This window comes from Sylvia atricapilla, chromosome 4 (assembly GCF_009819655.1).
Source record: "Sylvia atricapilla isolate bSylAtr1 chromosome 4, bSylAtr1.pri, whole genome shotgun sequence".
NCBI lineage: Eukaryota > Metazoa > Chordata > Aves > Passeriformes > Sylviidae > Sylvia > Sylvia atricapilla.
The window spans coordinates 33,461,153-33,486,955 of NC_089143.1; the positions used below are offsets into that span (position 1 = coordinate 33,461,153).

General features: G+C 43.5%; 1 protein-coding gene across 1 annotated transcript in view; it reads right to left on the reverse strand.

Moving 5' to 3' along the window:
• ATRN (attractin) overlaps positions 1 to 25,803 on the reverse strand; it is a 146,740-nt gene that overhangs the window by 98,419 nt on the left and 22,518 nt on the right. The window contains exons 2-4 of the mRNA XM_066317554.1: positions 14,814 to 14,897; positions 10,296 to 10,409; positions 1,199 to 1,327 (exon numbers count right to left, since the gene is read on the reverse strand). Of these exons, the coding sequence (XP_066173651.1) occupies positions 1,199 to 1,327; positions 10,296 to 10,409; positions 14,814 to 14,897 (327 nt within the window). The remainder of the gene's footprint in view (positions 1 to 1,198; positions 1,328 to 10,295; positions 10,410 to 14,813; positions 14,898 to 25,803) is intronic.

The window sequence follows — 25,803 nt, forward strand, 5'->3', positions numbered from 1 at the left end:
AGGACACAAAATAGCACTTGAAAATTGTTTGAAATTATGAAGAAAGTGAAGAATTAAAAGAATATTGTTCTTGAAGAGAGTATTTTATTGCAATGGTGCAAATCCAACAGCTGGCAGTAGATGGAGTCCTGGTTTATGTAATCAGTCAGATTGGAAAACGCTGCCTCTTCAGCTCCTCTGAGTCAAGTAACTTTGCAAAGGCTCCTCAAATTCTTCTGGAGCTTTCAAGGGTGCTAGATGGCCCCTATTTTTAAAGAATTTGCTATTATGTGGATTATTAAGCATATATTTATGTTCTTACTAATGATGAAAACACTGAGACTTGACATTCAAAAACTAAGCTCCTCATTTTAAGAAAAGCTCAATTTTTGCAAGAAGTCAGTTGTAACTGAAGTTTTTCCAGCTGCTTTTTTTCTGAAAGGGGTGAGACCTTCTGCAGGTTACTCCCAAATTAAATCTCCCAGTGTGGCACAAACATAACTTGCATCTGTAGGAGCAAAAAAATTAAAAGCTCATGATCCCTGCAGAAGCCAAATCTTCTATCTCTGTAAGTACATCCACACATTTACCTCAAGACAATACCTTTGTAAAAGCAGCTGATGAATTAGAGAGCGCACTAGAAGTACTTTTAAAAAGCCCATCAATGAGGACTAAATAGATGTCAGCGAACAGGAAACACCCATCTGTTTAGAGTATGAATGAAACAATATAAAATCAGTTCAGAATAAAAAAAAAGACAGATTAAGGGATTCAATCCAGGGATTGAATAAAGAAAGCACATGCCAAGGATGAGGATCCTCAAAAGCAGGTACAGCCCAGTGTCTCAAGTAAAACGTGTGGCTGATGGAAACATGTGCTTGTGCAGAAGTATCACTGCAGAACACTCAAGAGCACTGATGTGCACAAAACATATCATTTATTGTTGATTAGGTATAACCAAACTGATCTAGTCACAAAATAAATAATAAGATGTCTTTTGGAGCAAACATCTTGTCCACACTTGCAACTGACGAGTTGCGACACTGAGCACATCCCACTTATTATCTGTTGTGAGGGTATAATAAGGATAAAAAGCTAATTTCAGGTGTCTGCTCATAATTACACACTTCAGTGGCAATTGTTTGTTTCAAGACAAAAGTGAGAAAACGGGAAAACTTTTGATCAATCTGTAGCAAGGCTGTGGAGTGGTGCCACTTACTTATAGGTGATGTTAAACCCTGTGAGATTATAGGCAGCATCACTGAAGAAATGTAGAAGAGCATATCCAGAAGTAGCTACAACTTCGGGTACTGTTTCATTGCTGTCTTTCTCAGGAACAATAAGACCACTGGAAAAGTAAAAGAACAATATTAGAAATGAAATAAAAAGGAGCAAAGCAACAAGAGTAAATGCAGTACTTTCAAAAAAATAACTGAATTTCAATAAATTAATTGAAACTCGATGTATTTGCATTATTTGAAGTATAATGAATTTGTGAAATCATAAATAAATGTATGTTGAAAGTATTTAACCACAGAAAACTGGAAACTATTGGGCATGTTAGCTATCCTTATCAAAAACCTTTCCCTCCCTTCATACTCAGCAATAGGTCCCATTCATAAAACAAGGTGGCATGTTTAGAAACAGAAGTTAATGTGTCTCAAAATAATAAAACCTGTATTGTGAAGTCAAACTAAGGCTCTGCTAAGCCCAGATCACCTCCTGACTGTGGGCTACAAAAATGATTGGGAAAGGCTGTGACAAATCAAGCAAGTACAGAGCATTTTGGTGATACGTAATCCACCTTCCAGACACCCAGTTCAGATGCTTAGACCTGGAGAACGCACCCAAGTCAGCATAGGTAAATAAACCATTCATCCATGCCTCTATCCAATTCCTCTCTTAATCATTTATATCCTTCCCACCCGAAAAAATCTGCAGCAATGAGGTTAACAATTTAGCTCCACAACAGGAGAGGAAAGATTATTCTACTAATTTTTGACTTGCTGCCTCTTGGGTTCCTTTCCATGAGAATACGAACAGTCAGCCATAGAATCACAGACTTGTTTGCATTAGAAGCTTAAACCAGAGACTTAAAGCTCATCTCATTCCACCTTTGCCATGCACAGGGACACCTTCCACTCTCCCAGGCTGCCACCCAAGTCCCATCCAAGCTGACCTTGGGCACTGCCAAGGATCCAGGGGCAGCCACAGCTACTCCGGGCACCCTCCCAGACAGGAATTCATGCTCAATACCCCATCCATCCCTGCCCTTCCCTTCTCCAGAGGAACATTCCCAGCTCTCCCAGCCTGGCTCCAGAGCAGAGGGGCTCCAGCCCTGCAGCAGCTCCGGGGCCTCCTCTGGACTCTCTCCAGCAGCTCCACGTCCTTGTGCTGTTGGCCCCAGGGCTGGGGCAGCTCTGCAGGTGGGGAATCACCTCAGGCGCCACAGGGACAGAGTCCCCCTCCCCTGCTGCCCACGCTGGGATCAGCTCAGGGGTTGTTCTGGGTCCCAGCTCACAAGGCCAAGGCATGTCCAGTTTCTTATCCACAAGTATCACCAAGCCCTTCACCCCAGGGCTGCTCTCAATTCATCTGTCCCTCAGGCTCTTCTCATACTCGGGATTGCTCCAGTCTGATGCAGGACCTTGCACTTGATCTCGTTGAATCCAAGAGGTTCCCACAGGAAAGCTCCTTGGGCCTGCCCAGGTCCCTCTGAATGCCATCTCATCCCCCAGGCATCTCAACATCTTCCCATCATCCTTTCTTTCATAAGCTCCACCTGACTCATCACATCCACATTTGTCGTCTTTTCTATCATAGCAGCCTGTCACACTCAACTCCCATCTCATTCTCTGCTTCACACCTCTGGATGCCTTCAATTGCTTCTCTCACCCTTCCAGGTTCTCTGAGATCCTCCAGCCTGTTAGTTTCCCAGGACTGGCAGAGAGAAGCAAAGATGGTGGGCAAGACTATCTACAGTATTCCAGACACACTAAAGATTTATATAATGGTTTGTCAAAATAATTTGAATAAACTAACAAACTAAAATGAGCTTTGAAAAAAGTAGCTACTACCTATTTACCTATTGCACTAAATACTTTGTGTCTGAGAAGGAATGTTTACTCCTCATTTAACAGAAGTCTGAGAAAAACAAGAAGTTGACTCCTCCCTCATACAAAAGGCATCCAAGTGGGCACAAATTCAAAGTCTATTGAATCTATGTATTTAAAAGTCTTTATCCATGTACAGCACATGGTCTACCACCCCCTGTTCACAGTCAGTTGCTATTTTCCTGTACAGATCCATCTTTCCCCGACCTCACTCCCATTTTCACAGGCAAAGTCAAAACTTTGTGACAAGCAGAGACTTCAAGTCGCAGAGTGGAAGGTGTTGGGCAGGGAACCAGAGGTAGCTCCAGCTGCTCCGCCGGGGAAAACAGCCCAGCCTTGTCCTGTGCCCTGTGACTCCCAAGTATCCAAGGCCACCATCAACTAAAAAACAATGTTGGAAAGAATTCTCCCCTGAGAAGAACTTACTTTTCCTCTTTTCACATCTGCTTAGAATAAAAAGCAAACACAATTGAAGACAGTTTCCTAGAACAGAGTAAATGAGTTTATGCGCTTAAGGAAATCACTCCCAGATATCTACAACATCCATCAATACTACTTGAAAAGCATTTTTTTGTGCTGAACTTTTCTGAATTTTTCCACCTGAATTATCACCTGAATTTTTCTGACCCCATAATACAATACAATGTGTGCTCCAAGAACAGAACAGACACCCAGTGATCCTTTTTGCTGCAGATTTTAGGGTACTTGCACTGAAACCAGCAGATGAACAAGCTACCTACAGCAGGATCATGCTGCAAACTGCTCAACAGATCTTCCTGCACAACAAGTCTTATGGTGGATAAAAGGATATCCTTCATTTTACCAACTCACCATAAAATCACTGGAACCTGATCCCATGTTTTGGCTAAACAACTCCAGCACACCTGCTCATATACACTTCAAGAAATATTTCCTTATGAGAAAGCCAAATTTCCCCCCGCTGCTCATTTGCTTCTCAAGGATATGGGATTAAACAGCAGAATTAATACCCTTTTCATCTCTCTGAAGAGACGCCTTGTTTCATTCTCAACATTTGAGACTTCTGAAGTTTATCTCTCCCAAAGCATCATCTCCCACAAAACCAAAGAACAAAAAGCCTAAAAAACTTCTTGTTTGGTTCATAATATTCCTTTGTAATGGACACTGTATAACAGTACATCACCACAGGAAAACAAACATTTGAAAATAATTTGGGTAAGGCAAACTGCAGCTCAGGGACAAGAAAAAAATTGCTTTGTCCTAGTTTCTTCTTCAGCACTTATCACTGATATTACAGGGCAAAATAAGTGGAAAGTAAGACAAAAATAACCCACAATAATCCTTCCTAATAAAAGGACTACTACTAGACAATTCTTTGTTTTCTCATCAAAATCTCAAATTTGGGATTTGTCTGACAAGAACACAGGTACTTCCATAACAATGCTTGCATCCCACTTACTCCCTATTTCAATCTTATTCTGGTGATTCATGTGTAAATAACTAAAGAGGATGTTATCCCACCTACACAAAATTAAAACAGTCTAAGGAAACTTAATCATAGAATTGTCTGGGTTGAAAGAGACCTTTAAAGTCATCTAGTCAAACACCCTTGCCATGAGCAGAGACACCTTCCACCAACCCAGGTTGCTCCAAGTCCCATCCAACCTGGCCTTAAACATTTCCAGGGATGAGGCATTTTAATTTCTTTCAGAGAAATTCATGAAGAGAACATAACACAGTGGGAACAATCAGATCCCTGAAAGGCTGAACCTCAAAAACAGTGAATAAATCAGCCTGCTCCCAGCATCATGTGGAATTAACAGAAGCACAAACAATTTACATCTGCCATGAAAAAGAATCCAATAGGCAGAATCAAAATTATAAAGGATTATGCAAAACTTCCTTTAAATTATGATCCAGAATCTCTAAGCAACTCAACTCTGGCCAAGATCAGCATGTTTCACAACACACTGCTTTTATTTCCTTTCATAAGGTTTCAAAACATTTCGCAACCATCTCTACTCCAAAGCAAATAAACACTCCTACTCAGCTCAGCTGCCCAGTGACACCCAGGGAAAGGCAAACCTCTGCTTTTGATTGAAATAACATCTATTTTCTGTAAACTGGATTGGTGAAGCGGCAGAAAGTGAAACAGTATCAGAGAACCAATGAAACACAGAATGGCCTGAGCTGCAAGAAATTTTAAGATCATCTTGTTCCACCTCCCTGCCATGGCAGGGGCAACTTCCACCATCCCTGGATGCTCCAAGCCCTGGGGAATGAAGTGGCCTTGGACACTTCCAGGGATCCAGAGGCAGCCACAAATGCTCTGGGCACTCTGTGCCAGGGCCTCACTACCTCACAGGGAACAATTCCTTCCCAATATCCCATCTAGATCTACCCTCTGACAATAGGAAGCCATGCCCCCTCGTCCTGTCACTCCATGCTCTTGTCCAAAGTCTCTCTCCAACTCATCATAGAGGCCCACTTCAAGTACTGGAAGTCCACAATTATGACCAGGAGACCCAACTGTTCCATCGCCCTGCACACACTGCCCTGTTCTTTCCCCTAGACCATTGAAAAATCAGAATAATTTAAAACAAAGGGCATGTCCTCTATTATTTTTCCTGGATTTGCTATGTGAGTATCATGGTACTGGCATATTCCTCATTTCCTCCTGAAACACAACCTGTTAAAGATCAAAGCATGATAAGCTCTACTGAGCAGAAAACAGGCAAAATTGGGAGTCAGAAAAGAAAAGGGTGAAAATACAGAGTAGAGCTCATGGAAGAGTAAAAGGATAAAGATGATACTGAAAAATCAGCTTTGCAATCCATCAAAATCCAGTGCAAACAAATTATCCTAATTTTTAAATACTTTGATCCATCTGGACACAGATGTACACAAAATGGCAAGATTTATATGTTACTAATAACCAGTCCATGCACCTCATTTATACTCAGAACTACAAGAGTAAAACTACACAAAATAAAAAAGTTACAGAAGTCTAAAAAAAAAAAAAAAAGGAGAAAGGAGAATATAAGGAGACATCTCAAATTTATTGTCTTAAATGAAGCAAGATAACTCCCAAACAGAGACTTTTAAGGAAACACACACTAAAAAAATACTAGACAACAGACTCATTATAGAGCTGGCAGCACCTCAAAGTACAATCTTTATTGAAATCTTCTTCCCTTGTTGCAGTACAGGCAAATCCAGCTGCTGGAGCACCACCACAGGGAAGCTTGTCTATCTGCAGAACCCTCCAGATCAGGAGCTTTGTCCAAAAAACCTCCTCAGTTCTTGCATGATTGTTACCATAGAATCATGGAATAGTTTAAGATGAAAGGGACCTTAAGGGTCATCTCATTCCACCCTCTGCCATGGGCAGGGACACCTGCCACTGTCCCAGGTGGATCCCAATCCCAGTGTCCAACCTGGCCTTGGGCACTGCCAGGGATCCAGGGGCAGCCACAGCTGCTCTGGGCACCCTGTGCCAGGGCCTCACCACCCTCCCAGGGAACAATTCCTGCCCAATACCCCACCCAGCCCTGCCCTCTGGCAGTGGAAGCCATTCCCTGTGTCCTGTCCCTCCAGGCCTTGTCCCCAGCCCCTCTCCAGCTCTCCTGGAGCCCATTCAGGCCCTGCCAGGGGCTGGAAGCCCTCCCTGGAGCCTTCCCTTCTCCAGGGGAACATTCCCAGCTCTCCCAGCCTGACTCAATGGAAAGCTCCAGCCCTTGCAGTACCTCTGTGACCTCCTCTGGCCTTGCTCTGCCAGCTCCAGAGGAGCTTCTGCTGTTGGAAGCCCCTGAGCTGGATGCACATTCCCATGGCAGCAAGGTGAGTTACAGTTTCTCACAAAGAATTGAGGGAATAGAAGGAAAAAAAAGATGAGGGTCAACCATATGATTTATGTGTGAGGAGAGGTAGAAGGTATGAGGTTTCTTTAACTTCAAATAGAGACCACTGAAGGGTGATGGTGAAATCTAACTTTTGACCTCGACTACCTCAGGAGAGACTACAGAGAAGGGAATACCAGAGGTTCACAAGAAAACTACAAGAGGCAACACACACAGGTTGCAGCCAGAGACTGGCTAGCCATCAGTATAGATTAATTTTTTTATCATTATTTTAACACCAATCTCTGGACCACTAACCCAGAGGATCAACAAGATCTCCATCCTAAGGATAAATTCACACCGTGACTGAACAAAGTCTTGGGCAAAGGGCTCTGATGGTCACCCTGCTTTGAGAGAGGGATCAGACCCTTCCAACCCAACTCACCCCTACACTTAAATGTGGGGGCTCAAGTGCCATAGTGACTGGCAAGTAACACAAGGATGGTGAGCTGATCCTGTTGCCTGAGGGAATAGAACCTCACATGACCATCCATCTGGCACCTGAGAGCAACCACCGGGAGCTTCTGGGCTATTGCCAAAACTCTTGCTGAAGAACTAAGTTTGATAAGGAAAACACTTCTGCCTACCAGAGCAAAATGAAAATAAAGGTGCAAAAAACCCAGCTCTGATAAATGTTTAACGTGGAGTAAAGTTAACAAAACCAACAAAGTTCACAGGTCCTGAGTGGAATTTATCTAATTCAGATTTCTTCATCAGTGCTGACAAACATGCTGCATTTGTTCACAAGTTCTTTTACTGCATTTTTGAAGCAGCACATTTATACAGTCTCATTGTGCCTGTGGTCACAAATATAAACCAGCAAAGATATTTTTAACGCTGTTTAATAAAAAAAGCTTTATGTGCAGGACCAGACAGCCCTGGGGGCTCTCAGACTACAAGGAGTTTAGTCTATGCACGCACTTGAACTGTGCAAATGTTGGCATTAAGCAAATATTTATTGCTGCTAAAAATTGATAAAACCAATTTAAAGCTTCTCTACAGTCAGTGGTAAGGATTCCCAAGATGATCTTGTATATTTATAAGATATAGATAGACAGATAGATAGATATATACACACACACACATATATATTTTGGGATAAATAAAATCTTGTGAACAAACATAAATGAGCATTAGAAGGTCAAGAAAACAAAATGAGTTCAGTGAAGGAAGTGAAGGTTCAGGGAGCTACTATAAAGAGCCAGGGAGGGAACAAAAACTGAGTTAAGAGTGAAAGGAATTTCTAGTGTTTATCAACAAACTCTGAAAGCTTCCAGGATCCAACTGTACAAAGCTCAGTCTTGCAAATCTCCTGGCATGGTGCAAAAATAATGAGCAAGGAAATACGGTTATAATAATAAATTTAATATAACCCAAGTAAATTGAGAAAATGTGAACACTGCTCTTTAAAAATTCCAATGCATTTGTTTTGTATTAGAGAAAAGTGTTTTTCAAGAGATGCTTTCTGGTACTTTGCCAAAATGAGAAGCATGTCCCATTTCCTGAACACGGATAACTGAAGACCACTGCTTACTGCTTAATGGAGTTAAGTTCAAATGTCATCAAAAGAAGCAATTAAAATAACTGGGGCTTTTTCCTACCTCAAAAACATTATTGTACTAAGCTCACGTTTGCTTGTCCTCATGCCAAGGCTTCCTGATTTACAGGAGATTTCCCACGAAATAGCTGAACGATAGCTATTAATGCTGTGAACTACCTAAATCTTTGATTCTATAAGCCTATCAATTTTTGGAAAACACACAAGAAATGTCAGGCACAAATCATCATTTCACCTTTTCACCAGTGTATTAAAAAATAGCTTCATTAGAACAAAATGATAGTGGGTCAAGATGACATTTCCTCCTCTTCCTTACATCCATCAAGGCATGATACCACGAGAACATTTCCAGGTGGTATTGCTACGTTTTTGAAGGTTTTTGGAAGAGAAAGGTTGCTTCCTCTTCAAATGAGGTGCCCTGTTTTGACGTCACATAAGTCTGAAGCTTTACAAGGAAACATTCATTCACTCCAAAACAACTCTACATTTGCAGTTGAAGACCAAAACAACCACATGTGGGGGTTTAAATTTTATCAGCTTTTGTTCCTCTGCCAATCTTCTCTCATAGACATTACAAGGATTTTCTAGAACAAACATAAAGTATTTTTAGACCTTCATTTCACAAAGGAGAGGAAGCCCAGCAGAAGGTTAATTCTGGAAACAGTTATGCAGCCACTTGGAACAAGCAGAGTCCCAAGGGAACCACTAGTTTAGTTTTTCCACAGAAAACGTGGGTTTATTTTCTTAATTTCAGTTTAAAGACTAAAAAGCCTAAGGTGGTGGTGTCACTGTGTGACTCGAATACAGAAAAGCACAAGTTACATTTAGGTCTCAGCAGGAAATATTAACTGCTCACCAGCATCCACACAGAGTGAACAAGCCAAATACCTATAACCTACTGGTGGAATGGATACTTTTACACATCAAGAGCTGGAGAGAGACATTTGACAAGGGATGGAGGGACAGGACACAGGGAATGGCTTCCCACTGCCAGAGGGCAGGGATGGATGGGACACGGGGAAGGAATCCTTCCTTGTGACGGTACTGAGGCCCTGGCACAGGGTGTCCAGAGCAGCTGTGGCTGCCCCTGGATCCCTGGCAGTGCCCAAGGCCAGGGTGGACACTGGGGCTTGGAGCAGCCTGGGACAGTGGGAGTGTCCCTGCCCACGGCAATGGCTGGCACTGGATGAGCTTTAAGATCCCTCCCAAACCAAAGCATCCTGTGATTCTGTTTTTACAAGGTTGAGCCATCATTGCTGCTCCTGAACATGTTCCAAGTAACTAAAAAATTTGAAGTTCAAGGTACACAAAAAATAGGCATCATTCTAGAAACCTCCACATCTACATTAGTTGGCTTCTTCCCTTCTGTCTGCATTGACACAGTACAAGTTTAACTTATAAATCACATTCAAATCCCTAAATGGGGCGGTTTTCTCCTCTCAAAGGAAACTGCACACCAAATCATCTCCAGCCCAGACAGATGACAAAAAATTTTTTGTCTCTCAAAGAATCGGGACTTGGAAATGAAAACATAATACTTACATGCTAGAGCGCAGTGACACGACTTGTTCATTGTAGAAGTGAAAAACAACTCCTTAATTGTTTATACTAATAAACAGTGCACAAAAGGACACTGGCTGTACTTGCAGAGTTATAAATTTGGATTACTGGATCATATTTACAGTGTCAGAAGCTACATTTAAGTCAGGCTCTAAGTTAAGAAAATACTACTAGCTACAGTTAAGAGTCTTACCGAGGGGAACTTACCTAAAAGCTGCCAGTAAGGGAGCGTAAATTGAGTCTCCATCATACACATACAAGTGGTCCCAGCTGCACTCTGTGGCAAAGTGATTGAATCGAAGCCTGAGGATTGTGTTCGGCCTGTAAAGAAAAAAATTAATGAATAAAAGATTTGTAATTAGCCACTCAACATGAAGGGCAAAAACCCTTCAATGCACTCCTCTGGTGTGATGCACTCATCTAGATAAGACAAAACTGAGTGACCTGAGGTAACCGTAGGTGCATTAAACATGCTGTACTTCGGGGTTGTTTTTTTTTGGCGTGCAGCTCTCCTGGTATTAAGCAAAAATTTCTTTATGGTCAGAAAACTGTGTCCTGTTGTGCAGAACAGATCACAGAACATCCTGAGTTGGAAGGGACCAACAAGGACCATTGAGTCCAACTCCTGCCTCTGCACTGGCCAACTCAACAATCCCACCCTGTGCTTGAGCCCACTGCCCAAGTGCTCCTGGAGCCTGGCAGCCTTGGGACCATTCCCGGGGAGCCTGGACAGTGTCTGACCACGCCCTGGGGGAAGAATCTCTCCCTGATAGCAAAATTAAGCCTCCCCTGACACAACTTCAAGCCATTCCCTTGGGTTCTGTCCTTGACCACAGAAAGAGAACTGTCTGCCCCTTCTCTTCGCCTCAGAAAGAAAGCTGTAGACTGTGATGAGGTTTCCCCCCAGTCTCCTCTTCCAGGCTGAACAAAGCAAGTGACCTCAGCCACTGCCCAAACAAGTCAGAAGTCCTTCTCCAGCTCTCCTGGAGCCCCTTCAGGGACTCTGAGCATTCCCTGGATTTTTCCCTTCTCCAGGGGAACATTCCCAGCTCTCCCAGCCTGGCTCCAGAGCAGAGGGGCTCCAGCCCTGCAGCAGCTCCGGGGCCTCCTCTGGACTCTCTCCAGCAGCTCCACGTCCTTGTGCTGTTGGCCCCAGGGCTGGGGCAGCTCTGCAGTCAGGGCCTCATCTGAGGGGGCACAGGGGCAGTTTCCTGCTGTCCCCACTGGGGCCAGCCCATAACTGGGGGACTTTTGGGAGCCAGCAGACATGGCTGGGGCATGTCCAGGTTTTCAACATGATAAGATACCATTTGTTTCATGGCTAATATAAAAATATACATCCAAAGACAATCACAGAGAAACCACAGCAGATATTTAATTTCGGGCTCAGCTCCAGGATGGTGGAAACACCACTAACATTGTGCTTGGATCTGAAACAAATAGAAGATGAATCTGTATTAGCAGTGCTTGTTCCCACCCACAGCTGGAGCTGCTGAAAGGACAGATACAAGTGTCTAGGATCACTCCAACAGCATTTCTGCTCATCTTAATCAAATAGATTTAAAAAATGTCAGCTTCCCATAGAGTCCTTCTTTTCCACAGAAGGGGAAGTCTTTAGGAAGTTATTCTGCAAATAAATAATTTTTGATAGGTACAACAATCTACTCTAGGCATTTGGAAAAGAGTAGCAGGTGGAACTCAAGAATAAAGTCCTGCTTAAAAAAAAGGCACAAAGAGCACCTATGACTTCAGAACTGAGCAGTCTATGGAATCAGAGGGATTTGCTTCTACTTGACTAGCTTGACAGCTGTAGAGCAGAGAGAAACTGTCAATCAATAAAGGTTCAGACCACAAACAAAAAGGAAGAGTCTCTTTGCAACAGCCAACAAGCATTAGCAGACAGCCCTCATCTGCACAACCACATGGTCCTCAGGCTTCATGGAACTCATCTGCCTTGTTCACACTCCTGGGAAAAATGAAAAGGACTCCCCTGGGGTAAGAACACAGCACAGACACCAGACAAGAAAAGTCAGGAATGGTGCGTAAAGGAAATGAGACTACTAAGGAACACACGGCTTATTTTGTATCTGAATTTCTCTAGTGTGTTCAATGGCTCACTCCAATTGTACCCTGCCCTGCTGACCTAAAAGCCCTCTGCACAATGGAATGCAGCAACGAGGAGAGGACACTCAGAACTGAACAGCTCTGCAGGCACTGCTTTCCAAGTCCAGGTCTCTGGGAATTTTGAGAGCTTGGACTGTTTTCACAGGGCTGCATATTTTGGCTGGTTTAATCAGCGTGATTATCTCTTTTCTGTTTACCACCATGCCCTGACAGCAGGGTATAAACACTCACAGGCGGCAAAAGCACTCCAACATAAACACCTGGCTACAGAATAGGGAGGAACATTTCTGTCTTTCCAGCAAGAAAGATCTCACTTCAAACACCACAAAGTGATGGTTCCCTAGGAAGTATCTCAGTAGTAGTAATTACAGGCTGGAAGAGCACCTTTGGTGACATTATTGACAATCTATGAGAAGCACTTCGCTTCTGATAAAAATATGAGTCACAATATGCTTTAAAAACAGAAGTTAAGAGGGTTAAGCTGGCTGTGCTGGGATTGCTGAGGCTGGTTTTTCTGCTACAATGCTCTTGTGAAACATTTTTAAATTATTTGTAATTGCAAACCGTATTCCTATTACCTACACAAATTAAAAGCTGTAGCCACTTGGAGCATCCAACTTGTGCTCTTAACTACCTCAAACAACTGAGCTCCTTATAAAGTTAATAGCGAGTGGTTGCCTCTCAATTCCATCATTCTGGATGGTTCCACAGAGCCGCTCAGACCTCAGTTTTGAGTACCTTAGGAGCTTAGGAATTAAACTTTCTCAACTCAAATAAATGTCTGAAGCAGATGCAATGAATAATTCCTCCTAAGTCCTCAGACCTCCCAAACAAAAAACCACAGAGTGATTTGGGTTGGAAGGGACCTTCACAATCATCTATTTCCACACCCAGCCATGGACAGGTTGGTCCAAGCATCATCAGTCTGTCCTTGGACGCTGCCAGGGATCCAGGAGCAGCCACAGCTGCTCTGGGCACCCTGTGCCAGGGCCTCACCACCCTCCCAGGGAACAATTCCTGCCCAATACCCCACCCAGCCCTGCCCTCTGGCAGTGGAAGCCATTCCCTGTGTCCTGTCCCTCCAGGCCTTGTCCCCAGCCCCTCTCCAGCTCTCCTGGAGCCCATTCAGGGACTCTGAGCATTCCCTGGACTTTTTCCCTTCTCCAGGGGAACATTCCCAGCTCTCCCAGCCTGGCTCCAGAGCAGAGGGGCTCCAGCCCTGCAGCAGCTCCGGGGCCTCCTCTGGACTCTCTCCAGCAGCTCCACGTCCTTGTGCTGTTGGCCCCAGGGCTGGGGCAGCTCTGCAGGTGGGGAATCACCTCAGGGGCCACAGGGACAGAATCCCCCTCCCCTGCTGCCCACGCTGGGATCAGCCCAGGGCTCGGGGGGTTCTGGGCTAGGTCACGTCCAGCTCTCACCCAGCAGCACCTCCAAGTCCTTCTCCCCAGAGCTGCTCTCCAGCCATTCCCTGCCCATCCTGTGTTTGTGCCCTGGCCTGCTCCAACCCAGGTGCAGGACCTTACACTTGACCTTGTTGAACCTTATGAGTTTTGCAGTGTCCCATGTCTCCGAATCTGTCCAGTTCCTGTCTGATGCCATTCCTTCCCTTCAGCATCCTGACCTCACCATATGGCCTGGTGTCCATTGGCAAATTTGCTAAGGATGCCTTGATCCCACTCTGCATGTCAGCAACAGATATGCTAAACACAGGGAGGAGACAAAGTGCCCTCTGGGACTGTAGGAAATTCTAACTCACCAAGATGCCAAGAGGCCTCATTTTGCAGTGTCCAGTACAAGTTCACACTCCTGCAAAACTCACATGCCAATTCACAGAACTCCCTACCTGCAGATTCAGGGAACAACATGGAATGAGGCTGAACACACAGATGTTATCACACAGCATCGTATGTGACCATGGAAAAGCTTTAGAGACAAAACAAATGGATCTTACATTTGGCACTATCAAAAATGTATTTCAACAAGTGAGATGCTCTGAACTGCTGCACCATCAATCAGAGGGCAGAGGATAGCATTAAATATGCTACTCCTAAAAACCTGTGCAAGAAATTGCTGTAAGCCATATAAGGATCAAATACAGAAAGGGCAGCAAAGTGAGGGGAGGGATCTGAGGGACTTCTCCCAGTTTAGAAAACCTTTGCAATAAAAGGTCAACGGTTTCTCTGAAGTCCTCATGGCTCAGTGAGTAAAGAAATATCTATAGTTCATCACTACAGAAACTGATTCTTCATGAATAAAATTTCTCTTGTTTCTCAGACCACTGAAAAATCCCATGCGTAGTGAATCCCATCATCTGATTGGCCCACTATGATATCAGTTAATTCATAATCCTTCATTATTTACAGAAGTGCACTGATTTTTGTTTACCACATGCTGTTTCAACACAAACCTCTTAATCAGAAGTCAGTTTGGAGGACTCAGTTGCACAAAAATTTATTTACCAAGAACAATTAAGTGTTGCCCTATCTAGCTTTTAGAATAGCCAGAAAGAATTGTGAGACCTAAAAATATTCAGTGCAGATAAAACTCACCCTGTAAGTCCCAGTAAGCAACACAAAATCCCAAGCTGCTTCCAATACTCACCTTCCTTCAATGAGCCAGGTGCATTTTGTCTTGTATTTGTAATTTCCAGGCCCATCTGTGACATACCCTGAAGGCTCAGTGAGTCTGCAAACAAAAACACAAAGACAAGCATTAGTGTCCAATGGTTTTAAACATTCAGAAAGGATTCCCTAAATTTTGAATATCAACATTAGATTATTACTTACTTAAGAGCCACTATAAAGAAACCAACTACAGCACAACAAAACCCAGCTGGAAGTCTACTGTTGAACTCTCTGTGCAGGCCATCTGATGATTGTTCTTCAAGAATGACATCTTGAAGGACATCACCTCAAAAATGATGGTTTCTCTATCAGATTGATGTCATGGTTCCAAACCTATATGTATGGATAAACCATCTAACCAGCAAAAGGAATTGCCCAACAGAAGTTAAAATTATTCCTGAATTATTTATTTACATAAACTGTACCACTCTTGCATGCAGTTCAGATGAAGTCCATGGTGCAACCACTCACTCATTCTCACTATCTGACTCTCCACAAACTCCTTGATAACCCCCTGAATGGAGGACTCATCCCCAAGCCCCATCCCTGAAAGTGAGCAAGGCCAAGTTGGATGGGGCATGGAGCAACCTGGTCTAAGGGAAGGTGCCCCTGCCCATGGCACAGGGTAGAATGAGACAGGCTTTAAGGTCCCTTCCTCTCCAGTCATTCTGTGATTCTCTACTGTTATCAACATCTGCAAATGCTGCACAGTGCAAATTCTACACCAGCAAGAGCCGAACCATTGGGATATACATTTCCTATCTCACATGAATTGGGCAAAATATTCAAGATGAGTTCTAGTTGTTGAAATATTGCAGAAACTGATGAAAATAAATGACAAGGAAGGATAGCAGCAGCACCTAAAGGTGCGCAAACACCACGTTCTGGTGGAGCACACACAGGCACCCAAACCAGGATTCCTAAACTCCATCATCAGCACATGGCTGGAGCAAATCACAGCCCTCGGGCAAAACTCAACTGTCCTACTTACACCACAGCTTTGAAACAAAACCACTCAAAATTTAAAGTTTGGCAAAAAGAGAAGAAAGCAAGATCAGAAGTTCCCCAAAACAGTGTCTTGGAACATTTCCTGTGCCTTTCCCCAGTGATCTGTTAATGTTAATGTCTCACTTTTAAAATATTTTGCCTGAGTCAAAAATTATTTTCCAAACTCTTTTCCATCAAGCATTTTTAAGGTTGATCTGGTTCAAATTAAAAAGGCCAAACCCTTAGATTTTTAAAAACCATCTTACTCTGTCTATAAATGAATTTATTATAATATTTTTCAACCTGAGAAATTGAGCTGAAGATTTTTAACTGCCAATTATTGAAGTTCTGCAGGAAATGGATATTCAGGCAAGTGCAGAAAAGCTCAGATTTTTGGAAGCACAAGAAGCATCTGGGCCTTCTATGGAGATACAGATGTAGGTGTTAACAGAGATTAGATTAAAAAAGAATACACACACAGAAGGTATAGATTTAGGCTGGATATTGGGCAGGAATTGTTCCCTGGGAGGGTGGTGGGACCCTGGCACAGGGTGCCCAGAGCAGCTGTGGCCGCCCCTGGATCCCTGGCAGTGCCCAAAGCCAGGCTGGACACTGGGGCTTGGAGCAGCCTGGAGTGGTGGAAGGTGTCCCTACCCATGGCAGGAGATGGAATTGGATGAGCTTTAAGGTCCCTTCCAACCCAAACCATTCCATGAGTCTGTGATTTATATTTCCTTTAAAACTTCAGCATCTTTTAAACTTCACACCACTTATCTAGCAACCAGGAATTCACAAAACCAAATGATCCTTCCAAACTGGAGGCAGTAACACCTAGTCTTTTCGTCTAAAAAATCATCCAATTGAATATAATATCCATGGAAAAACCACGAATCAAGCAGTATCAACACTGATAGAACTTTGCCTGTAACCAAGAGCAGAGAGAGATTCTGAAAATTTGAGCACATCTGTCAAGCTAAAAAACTATCTCATGCCATGTGGAAAGGTCTCACGGAGCCTCTGCTCATAGAACTCTTGCAACAATTTTATCTGGAAACAACTGCAAATTCATTCACCACAGAAATGCTACCAAGAGTGAAACAAAAAATAAAATAAAATAATCCTGTTAATACCATAGCCCCAGGCATGTCACTTCTCAGGAGGAAAAAAGAGCATTTCAACATCAATGCTATTCAATGAAGTTTCAGAACTGGATTTAGTTTTAAAAATATAAGTCAAACTTCTTTGACACGCCATTAGTAAAAACATATCTGTAAGTTTTTCAGACTGCTTACTAAACTTCCTGCCATTATGGACAAATGAAGGATATTAAAATCTTGTAATAAATCAGAGTTGATATCTCTGAAAGAAAAATAAATAGGAATTAAGTTCTCACTGCCTGCACTGCCTGGCTAGAGCAGGGCAGCAGCATCCATGTTCTTCCAGAAGCCTTCTCCCAGACAGAAATAAATCTTCAGCACAAAAGCAAACTGAAAATAGAATTTCATCTTCTCATTCAATACAGAAAGCTCAACTGATCTCCAAGCTCCAGTAAAAAAGCAAACAGTCCCCTGCTCCCCATGTTCAGTGCTGCCTGTGCCATACAAGGCACAGGGCTGGGGGTTTGGATAACTGGGACATGTCCTACACAGCGTTTTGGCTCTGTCTGGAACACGTGAGTAACTCCAGAAGGAAAAACATTCCAGGAATGAGGGACTTGGATGTGGAAAGTTTTCCTGACATACATCAGACCATTCTCACACAGAAGGCTCCTACCCCATGTAACCTGTCACCAACACCACCAGGCTCAGGGGTCTTTGGCCCCAGAAAGCATTGGCCATATTTGTGATGTGGGGGTCAACAAGGCCAAGTGCCAGGTCTTGCAGCTGGTTCACAGCAACCCCTGCAGCTCCTGGCTGGGGCAGAGGGGTTGGGAAAGGCCCTGGGGTGATGTAACAGCAGCTGGGCATGAGCCCAGGTGGGCAAAAGGCCACTGGAGGCCCCTGGGCTGTGCCAGCTCTGGGGTGGCAGCAGGGCCAGGGCAACGTCCTTGTCCCCTGTGCTGGCACTGCTGGGACACCTCCAGTCATGGGGCAGCTCTGGAGAGCCCTGGAGGGGCTGGAGTGTGTCCAGGGAAGGGAAGGGAGCTGGGAACGGGCTGGGGAATTCCTGAGGGAGCTGGGAAGGAGCTGAGTCTAGAGAGAAGGAGGCTCAGCGGGACCCTGTGGCTCTGCACAAGTCCCTGCCAGGAGGGGACAGCCGGGGGGGTCGGGCTCTGCTCCCAGGGAACAGGGACAGGAGGAGAGGGAACGGCCTCGGGCTGGGCCAGGGGAGGCTCAGGGTGGATACTGGGGAAACTGGGGAAGGGGCTGTCCAGGCCTGCCACAGCTGCCCAAGGCAATGGTGTAGTCCCCACCCCTGGAGGGATTTCAAAGCCCTGTGCTTGTGGCTCTTGGGGACACCGGTCAGTGGTGACGCTGGCAGTGCTGGGGAACAGCTGGACTTGATGGTCTAAGAGGGTTTTTCCAACCTAAACAATTCTGTGATTCTATGGTAATTTTATGACTCAGATGCAGAAATCAGACACCAGAAAATATGGAAAGGCATCAAATACCACTGGTCTTTGCTAACTTGGTGAAACATTTGGCTGCTACACAAGAAGTGCTTCTGTACTACCTGAGTGTTCCATCTCCTGCTCTGCAAGAAGCAGCTGCTACACCCTAAGAAAACAGTAAGTCAAGTCCTGTACTATAATACTTACAAGGCTCTAAACTACAACATCAACTTTAAAACTGCTAGGGTAGAAAAAACAACTGCAAGGATCCATTCACAAAACTCAGATTAAAAAAATACATAAGTGTATTGCATAAATACGTATGTATACATGCACATACACAATACCTAAAGCCTATTTCAAACTTCATTCTTCACAACAATGCTGTGTACACTAAATTTTTCACTGATTTCCAAGTGGATTGCAATATATAAGAATCAAAGGGAAAGAAGAGAGTTAGGGAGATGAACCTACAGCCCACAAATTCAAAGAGCTTCAACCTTGAGTGCCGCCTATCCCAGCTTTTTAAAAGAAAACGACAAAAGGGAAGCAACGACCAAGATTTACCAAAAAAGAACTTCAAAGAAAAATATTTTATGCAAAAAGATTCTGCATATTTAATTATTCCCCAATCATTCTAGGAGCCCCTGAAAAGCACAAAACCAACACAAGAAAATCAGGCAGCAATGAATGGTATCTCCTGGGTAAACGGCCAAATCTGATATTGTAAATTGCCAGGCAAATCCGTGGGTTTTTTTAATAATATGAGTAATACTAGAAGCGTACATTTTTCAAATACTAATTAGTATGCACTGAGAAAATTCCTCCGTAGACAGGAATTGCACAACAACGCAAAGCCTCAAAGCTGTTGACTAATTACTATCTAATAAATCTAAAGCAAGCCTGTTGCTAGTGAGTACAAAAACCTCACAAAACATACCTCAGAATTTAGGGATTAAATAACTTTGCAGCACTTACTTCAAAGCATTGTGACATTAAAGGTACATTATATGCTGGGAACAGGGGTTTGAATATATTTCTTCTCATCAAATTAATAAAGAAAAAATGCAGCTTGCCTTTCCTTCATTACTCACCAGAAAAGGAAAGCAGGCTGGTTTGGTTTATAAAACACAATAGTATTTAACCTTGAAGTGGACATCACTGGGTCTCAAAACAGGTTTGTATTACTTTAGACTGCAGTGACACTGAAGGGCTTATCAGAATCTTGTCTGAAGAAGTTTCACAGCCTTTTCCCTCCCTCAAAAAAAAAAAAAAAAAACCCCAAATGCAAACTAAAGAAACAACTAAACAAAAACTAACTAAACTAAAAAACCAAACAAACAAACTAAACAAACAAGCAAAAACAAACAACCAAAACCACGAAACAAACCCAAAAGCCCTTTGTCCATCCTAATTTTGAAGTTGCTAAATCTAGAGACTGATGCAAGCAATGAGTTTTCTTCCTTTCCTCCTTCTCAAGTGCTCAAGCACTTCATAATTAAAAGTCATTGTTTTGGGTATATTTGGAATTGAAGGCACAAAGAAAGGGTTGTCACAGCCTCTTTCCAGAACAAAGGCTTTCTATCTTACATTGATTGATAATTTGACTTTGTTCATGTTCTCACTAAAAGCACTGAGGTTAAAGGACATTTACTATAAGCAAATGCTTTAATTTATAAGCATGGAACAGTGATCAGGCACACTGGGGATGAGAGAAGCAGATGAAAAATCCACACAGCTATTTCACAAATTTCTAATGTAGAACAGCTAAATCCCTTCTTCTGCCACCTCAGTTTCACGCCACAGGTAAAGCTGGGAAGAAGTAATTAATTACAGGCCAGGTTTCACAGATGAAGGTAATGACATTACAGCAAAATCCGCTTTGATAAGGATTTTACCTACACAGCAACAGGCACACAAAACAAAGAACTACTCCAGGTAGTTTCAAGTACCCAGCCTCCTGAGATAAAAGTCCTCAAGGTGAGCAAACTCCTGCAGAAGTCACCGCTGTAGCGTAATCATGGAAAAACAAATGTTTTCCATTGGAAAGGACCTTCAAGTTCATCTCGTTCCACCCCCCTTCCACTGTCCCAGGCTGTTACAAGCCCCAATGTCCAGCCTGGCCTTGGACAATTCCAGGGATCCTGGGGCATCCACAGCTGCTCTGGGCACCCTCTGCCAGGGCCTTCCCACCCTCACAGAGAAGAACTTTTTCCTCACATTAAAGATTTTTATCCTAATAATTAAAATACATAATTAAAAAAAAGTTTAATTATAAAAAACCCTAAGATTACCTAACCTGAAAACTAAGACAACAAAAACTATGAAGGAAAAACTGATTTCCCTCCTCCAACTCCATTTCTCCACATCAAAAAAACCAGAACTGTGCTGAATCCCAAACAACACCAGCACTTCCCCACTGCTCCAAAGCCATCATTTATAGACAATGCCTTGCAATCCTACTGCGTTTGCCACACCAGAAACATGCTGGAGCTCCACTCTTGTTTTTTAAATTCATACTGAAAACATCCCAAATTTAGGTCCTTGCATATTCTCCTATTCCTTTATTCCCAGCCTCATCTCAGAGACCACAAAGCAGCATTTACTCACTGCATAACCACAGCTTTATCTCTGCTGAACCAACCAGCCAAGCTGCACTGCAAATGTCAACATTACTGAGATCCCTTACTACAGATTTTTCCTCCATTTAAATTTGGGTAAAAACAACGAATAAAAGACATCATTATTATTATTATACTGAAGGGATGTGTTCTTCACACAAGCAGCACACTTTGTGCTGTTTGTCAGCACACTTTTCTGTGGCATTGTTCTATTATCTCTATATTATCTTTGATCTCTGCTTTCACACGGCAAGAACTCCAATCTTAGCACTCCTACTTCTTTGAACACCAGTTCCTGTATTTTATGCAGAAACATTACCATGACAAGAGGTCAATTCATGAGGTCCCCCTGAAGGCCACCCATCCCCACCACTCGTACCTGAGACACCAGCCATGCAGATGGTGGACACTACAACAGCTGTCTATTAATCTAATCCAACAGCTGCACTCTGCTTTCTTCCATCTGTTCCCAAATCCACTTATTGGATCTTGGCCTAGTTCTGTGAAATAAGGATAATTTCGCTAAAGTGTTTGCAATGCCAGAAAAACAGGAGCCTCATCCTTCGCTGATGGTCCTAAAATGCTCCTGGGGGTTATGGTAGAGAGTTGTCTTATTCACACCAGGCAGGAGGAGACAATAGAGCACAGTTGAAGCAAAGGCATCTCACACATCATAAACCATCTCACTATAGAAGAAAGAGAATATATCAATCCCTCTCTTTCCCTGGCACACAATGAACCCCTAAAACCTTGGGGCAAGAGCCTTTGCAGTGTCCTACCCCAAAACTTAACCCCTTCCAAGACAAAAGGCCAAAGAAACCATGTTATTGCAATGGTCAAAGAAACATCAAAGAGTCATGCACACAAGGTGATGCACACACATAAGATGATTTTTCATCCCTTTCCCAAAATTAGAAATATTCCATTATTCAATGGATCTCAAGCACCTGTGCAATCATTTAAGTTGCAGAACAGGACACCTGTGACCCTCATAAACAAAGCCTCATAATTCAAATTCTTTAAAGCCCACATGCTCAGAATTGACAGACATCAATCTTCTCCTCCAGTTGGAGAGTCCTTCACTTTGATAAGCTTTCAAGTTGTCAAGCCTACATTTAAGACCAGGAAAAACTTTCCTTGGCAGAACATGTGCTGTATTTTGAATGAAAAGAGGTTAAGCAACTGACTTAACCTTCAGGCCAGCAGGACTCAGAGTAAGTGGAGTTTAAGGCCACCCCGTGGAGCAGAGGATCATCATCCTGCTGCACCTTCTCAAATGCAAACCCACCAACTTTCTGTGAGAAATGTAAGGCAGCAGCAGCAATCCCTCCTGCTTTCCAGTGCTGTAAATGAAACTGGTGCCCTATTCCTCCTAAACACTAAACCCCAAAATAATCCATTGAACTCTCAAGAAGCCCATTTAGACTCTGATTTAGCTCCAGACTTGCCACCTCCATCACTGCTGATTTTTACTCCAAATGCATAGCTCAAAATTTGGTAGTCACATTTACAGAAAAGCACAAGCCAAAGATCAGTCAGTGTTGCAACAGAAATTAAAATATTGAGACATTCTATAAATAAATGTCACAGCCTGACCCACTTTCCTAAGGGGGATAGAAATAATTCCTTTTCTTTTCTTCCAGACATTCAAAAATTTTAAGCTACTACATAGCAGTGTTACCTGCTGGAAAAACTGATCCCTTAAAAAATAAAAGTAGTCAGGAAAAAGATTGCTGTTAACTTCTGCTTGGTCCAGGCCTCAAAACCAGATTTTGACACCGATCCTCAGATACAGATCCCTAAAATAGTTACAGTGCATCCCAAAATCCAGAGTGGCATTTGTAAACCTACAGAATGACAAATCCTTGACTTTTTAAAGCAGCACTTTGGCTGAAACAACACCATAAGAACATGCAAAGATCAAGGAATTGTTAATGAAAATATTGTATTTATTTACAAAACAAATTCTAAGCCAGTATCATAATTTAATGACACCTTGATCAATAATAAGGAAGATGTTCTCAAGGATACTATAAGTATTAAAAAAAATACAACAGCAAAAAGGAGCCTTTTAAGCATCAAGTATTAAATCTGAGAGAATGAGGGAGTGTAGTCCCCCAGAAAAAAGTCTGTATAATTATGTGATACAAGGATATTCTGTCTGTCCCAAAAACGTCCTTCTCCTCACATGTATTACTGTAAAGAATGAAAGGGATGTAAATACTTGTCTCAAAGGAGGGGACAGAAAATTTCATTGAGGGGAGAAGGAGAAGTCCATAGAGCACCAATAATAAAACAAACCAACAATTCATCACTACAATAACCTAAAATGTATTTTGATTATTCTGTTTTCTACTTCATTTCGGTGAATCTGCTCCCAGGCACACTCCCTTCAGCCACACGACGTCTCTCCCTAGCACACTCACCTGAAGGATTCTGTACAGGCTCTCAAGCAGGACTGTGATGGGTGGCTCAGAGAGCATAGCCCAGTTCAGCACCAGTGCTGGCCCAAGAATCCAGCTGAGTTTCCTGCTCTGTTCCCTCCCACGAACAGTTGATGACACCAAGCTGAGTGGTGAGGGTGACACACCCGAGGGATGGGATGGCACCCAACGAGACCTGGACAGGCTGGACAGGTGGGACACTGCAAAACTCATGAGGTTCAACAAGGTCAAGCGTAAGGTCCTGCACCTGGGTTGGAGCAGGCCAGGGCACAAACACAGGATGGGCAGAGAATGGCTGGAGAGCAGCTCTGGGGAGAAGGACTTGGAGGTGCTGCTGGGTGAGAGCTGGACGTGACCCAGCCCAGAACCCCCCGAGCCCTGGGCTGATCCCAGCGTGGGCAGCAGGGGAGGGGGACTCTGGCCCTGTGGCCCCTGAGGTGATTCCCCACCTGCAGAGCTGCCCCAGCCCTGGGGCCAACAGCACAAGGACGTGGAGCTGCTGGAGAGAGTCCAGAGGAGGCCCCGGAGCTGCTGCAGGGCTGGAGCCCCTCTGCTCTGGAGCCAGGCTGGGAGAGCTGGGAATGCTCCCCTGGAGAAGGGAAAAATCCAGGGAATGCTCAGAGTTCCTGAAGGGGCTCCAGGAGAGCTGGAGAGGGACTGGGGACAAGGCCTGGAGGGACAGGACACAGGGAATGGCTTCCACTGCCAGAGGGCAGGGCTGGATGGGGTATTGGGCAGCAGTTCCTGGCTGGAAGGGTGGGCAGGCCCTGGCACAGGGTGCTCAGAGCAGCTGTGGCTGCCCCTGGATCCCTGCCCAAGGACAGACTGATGATGCTTGGACCACCCTGGGATAGTAGACAGGCTCCCTGCCCATGGCAGGGGTTTGGAAATAGATGTCTTTAAGGTCCTTTCAATCCAAATCATTCTAGGATTCTATCTTCTAGCACCTGCAGAAACAATTGGAAATAAGCACCCAACTTCACAACATAAAAAAGCAACACTTATGTTTGCCAATATTCACAGAAAGAAAGATAGGAACAAAAAAGCTGTCTCCTAATTTTTGGTTTTACAGAAACTTCTCATTTCCACATATATATTGGTACAGAATTGTAAACATTTCCACAAACACTATCAGTTTTTCTCCCTTCCCTTTTCCAGTTCAAGCCAGCTGTTCCTCCCTCCTACAGACTGTTGTGCTAAATTCGTTATCACAGCAAGAAAAAGAACGATTTGCAACCCCTTGCAGAAAAGCACAAGTGGCGTTTTTCCCAAACAACGCATGTTAATGAAAGCAATTTCACACTACATAGGAAAAAAAAAAAAAAAAAAAAAAAAGAGCTAAATACCAAACACTTTGAGTATCTAAATGAAGACAGGTGTACGCAGTTGGCTTCCTCAAGAAGTTCCCCCTTGTAAAGGAGAATAAATCTCAAAAATAAATAATCCAGATGACTTGAATTTAGGCAGGACTACATCGACATACAAAAAAAGTGAGTACCAAGCACTCGTCCAGCTGCGTGTTCTCACTCACACCTATGGGATGGGAAGTCACCTGCAGCACTTTATACTCAAACATGCAGCCAAAATCCTGGCTCAGCAAATGAAAAAAAGACCAGACTTCATGTAGCTTTTATTAAATCATCTTAATCCCTTAAATGAAAACTTTCTACTGCTGGCACTGGTGTCTATAACCACACAGATTACTCCACCAGCCAGCCTAAGCTTTTCCACCAGCTCCTGGGAAGAATGAAATAAACCCACGGTGCTCAAACCATCCCAAGTGTTTATTTAAGAGCCTGCACAAATGAACCAAATGTGAGTCTTCCAGTAACTCAACAGCTCCAAACTCCAGGAGGTGAAGAGCTGGAGGAACTTTCAAATGCCAGAGTGTGTTTGTCAGCCTCATGGTGACCAGTCTAAATCCCTTAGGGAATGGGGTGTGTTTAGGCACTACAGATTGCTATGCCTTATTAAATGCATCTGCACAATAAATTTTACAATCCAGATCAGTATTTCCTAACCCACCAACAGAAATTCTTGGCTATTAAAATACCAAGCCTTGAATCCTTACCAGGACAGAAGATGCAACAAAAAAATTTGGTTTTGTTTCAGGAAAAAAAAAAAATCCTTCTACAAAATAAAAACTGTCTGGGAGAGCTGGGAATGTTCCCCTGGAGATGAGAAGGCTCCAGGGAGACTTTAGAGCCCTTTCAAGAGCCTAAAGGGGCTCCGACTGAGCTGGAGAGAGACTGGGGACAAGGGATGGAGGGACAGGACACAGGGAATGGCTTCCCACTGCCAGAGGGCAGGGCTGGATGGGACACTGGGAAGGAATTATTCCCTTTGAGGGTGCTGAGACCCTGG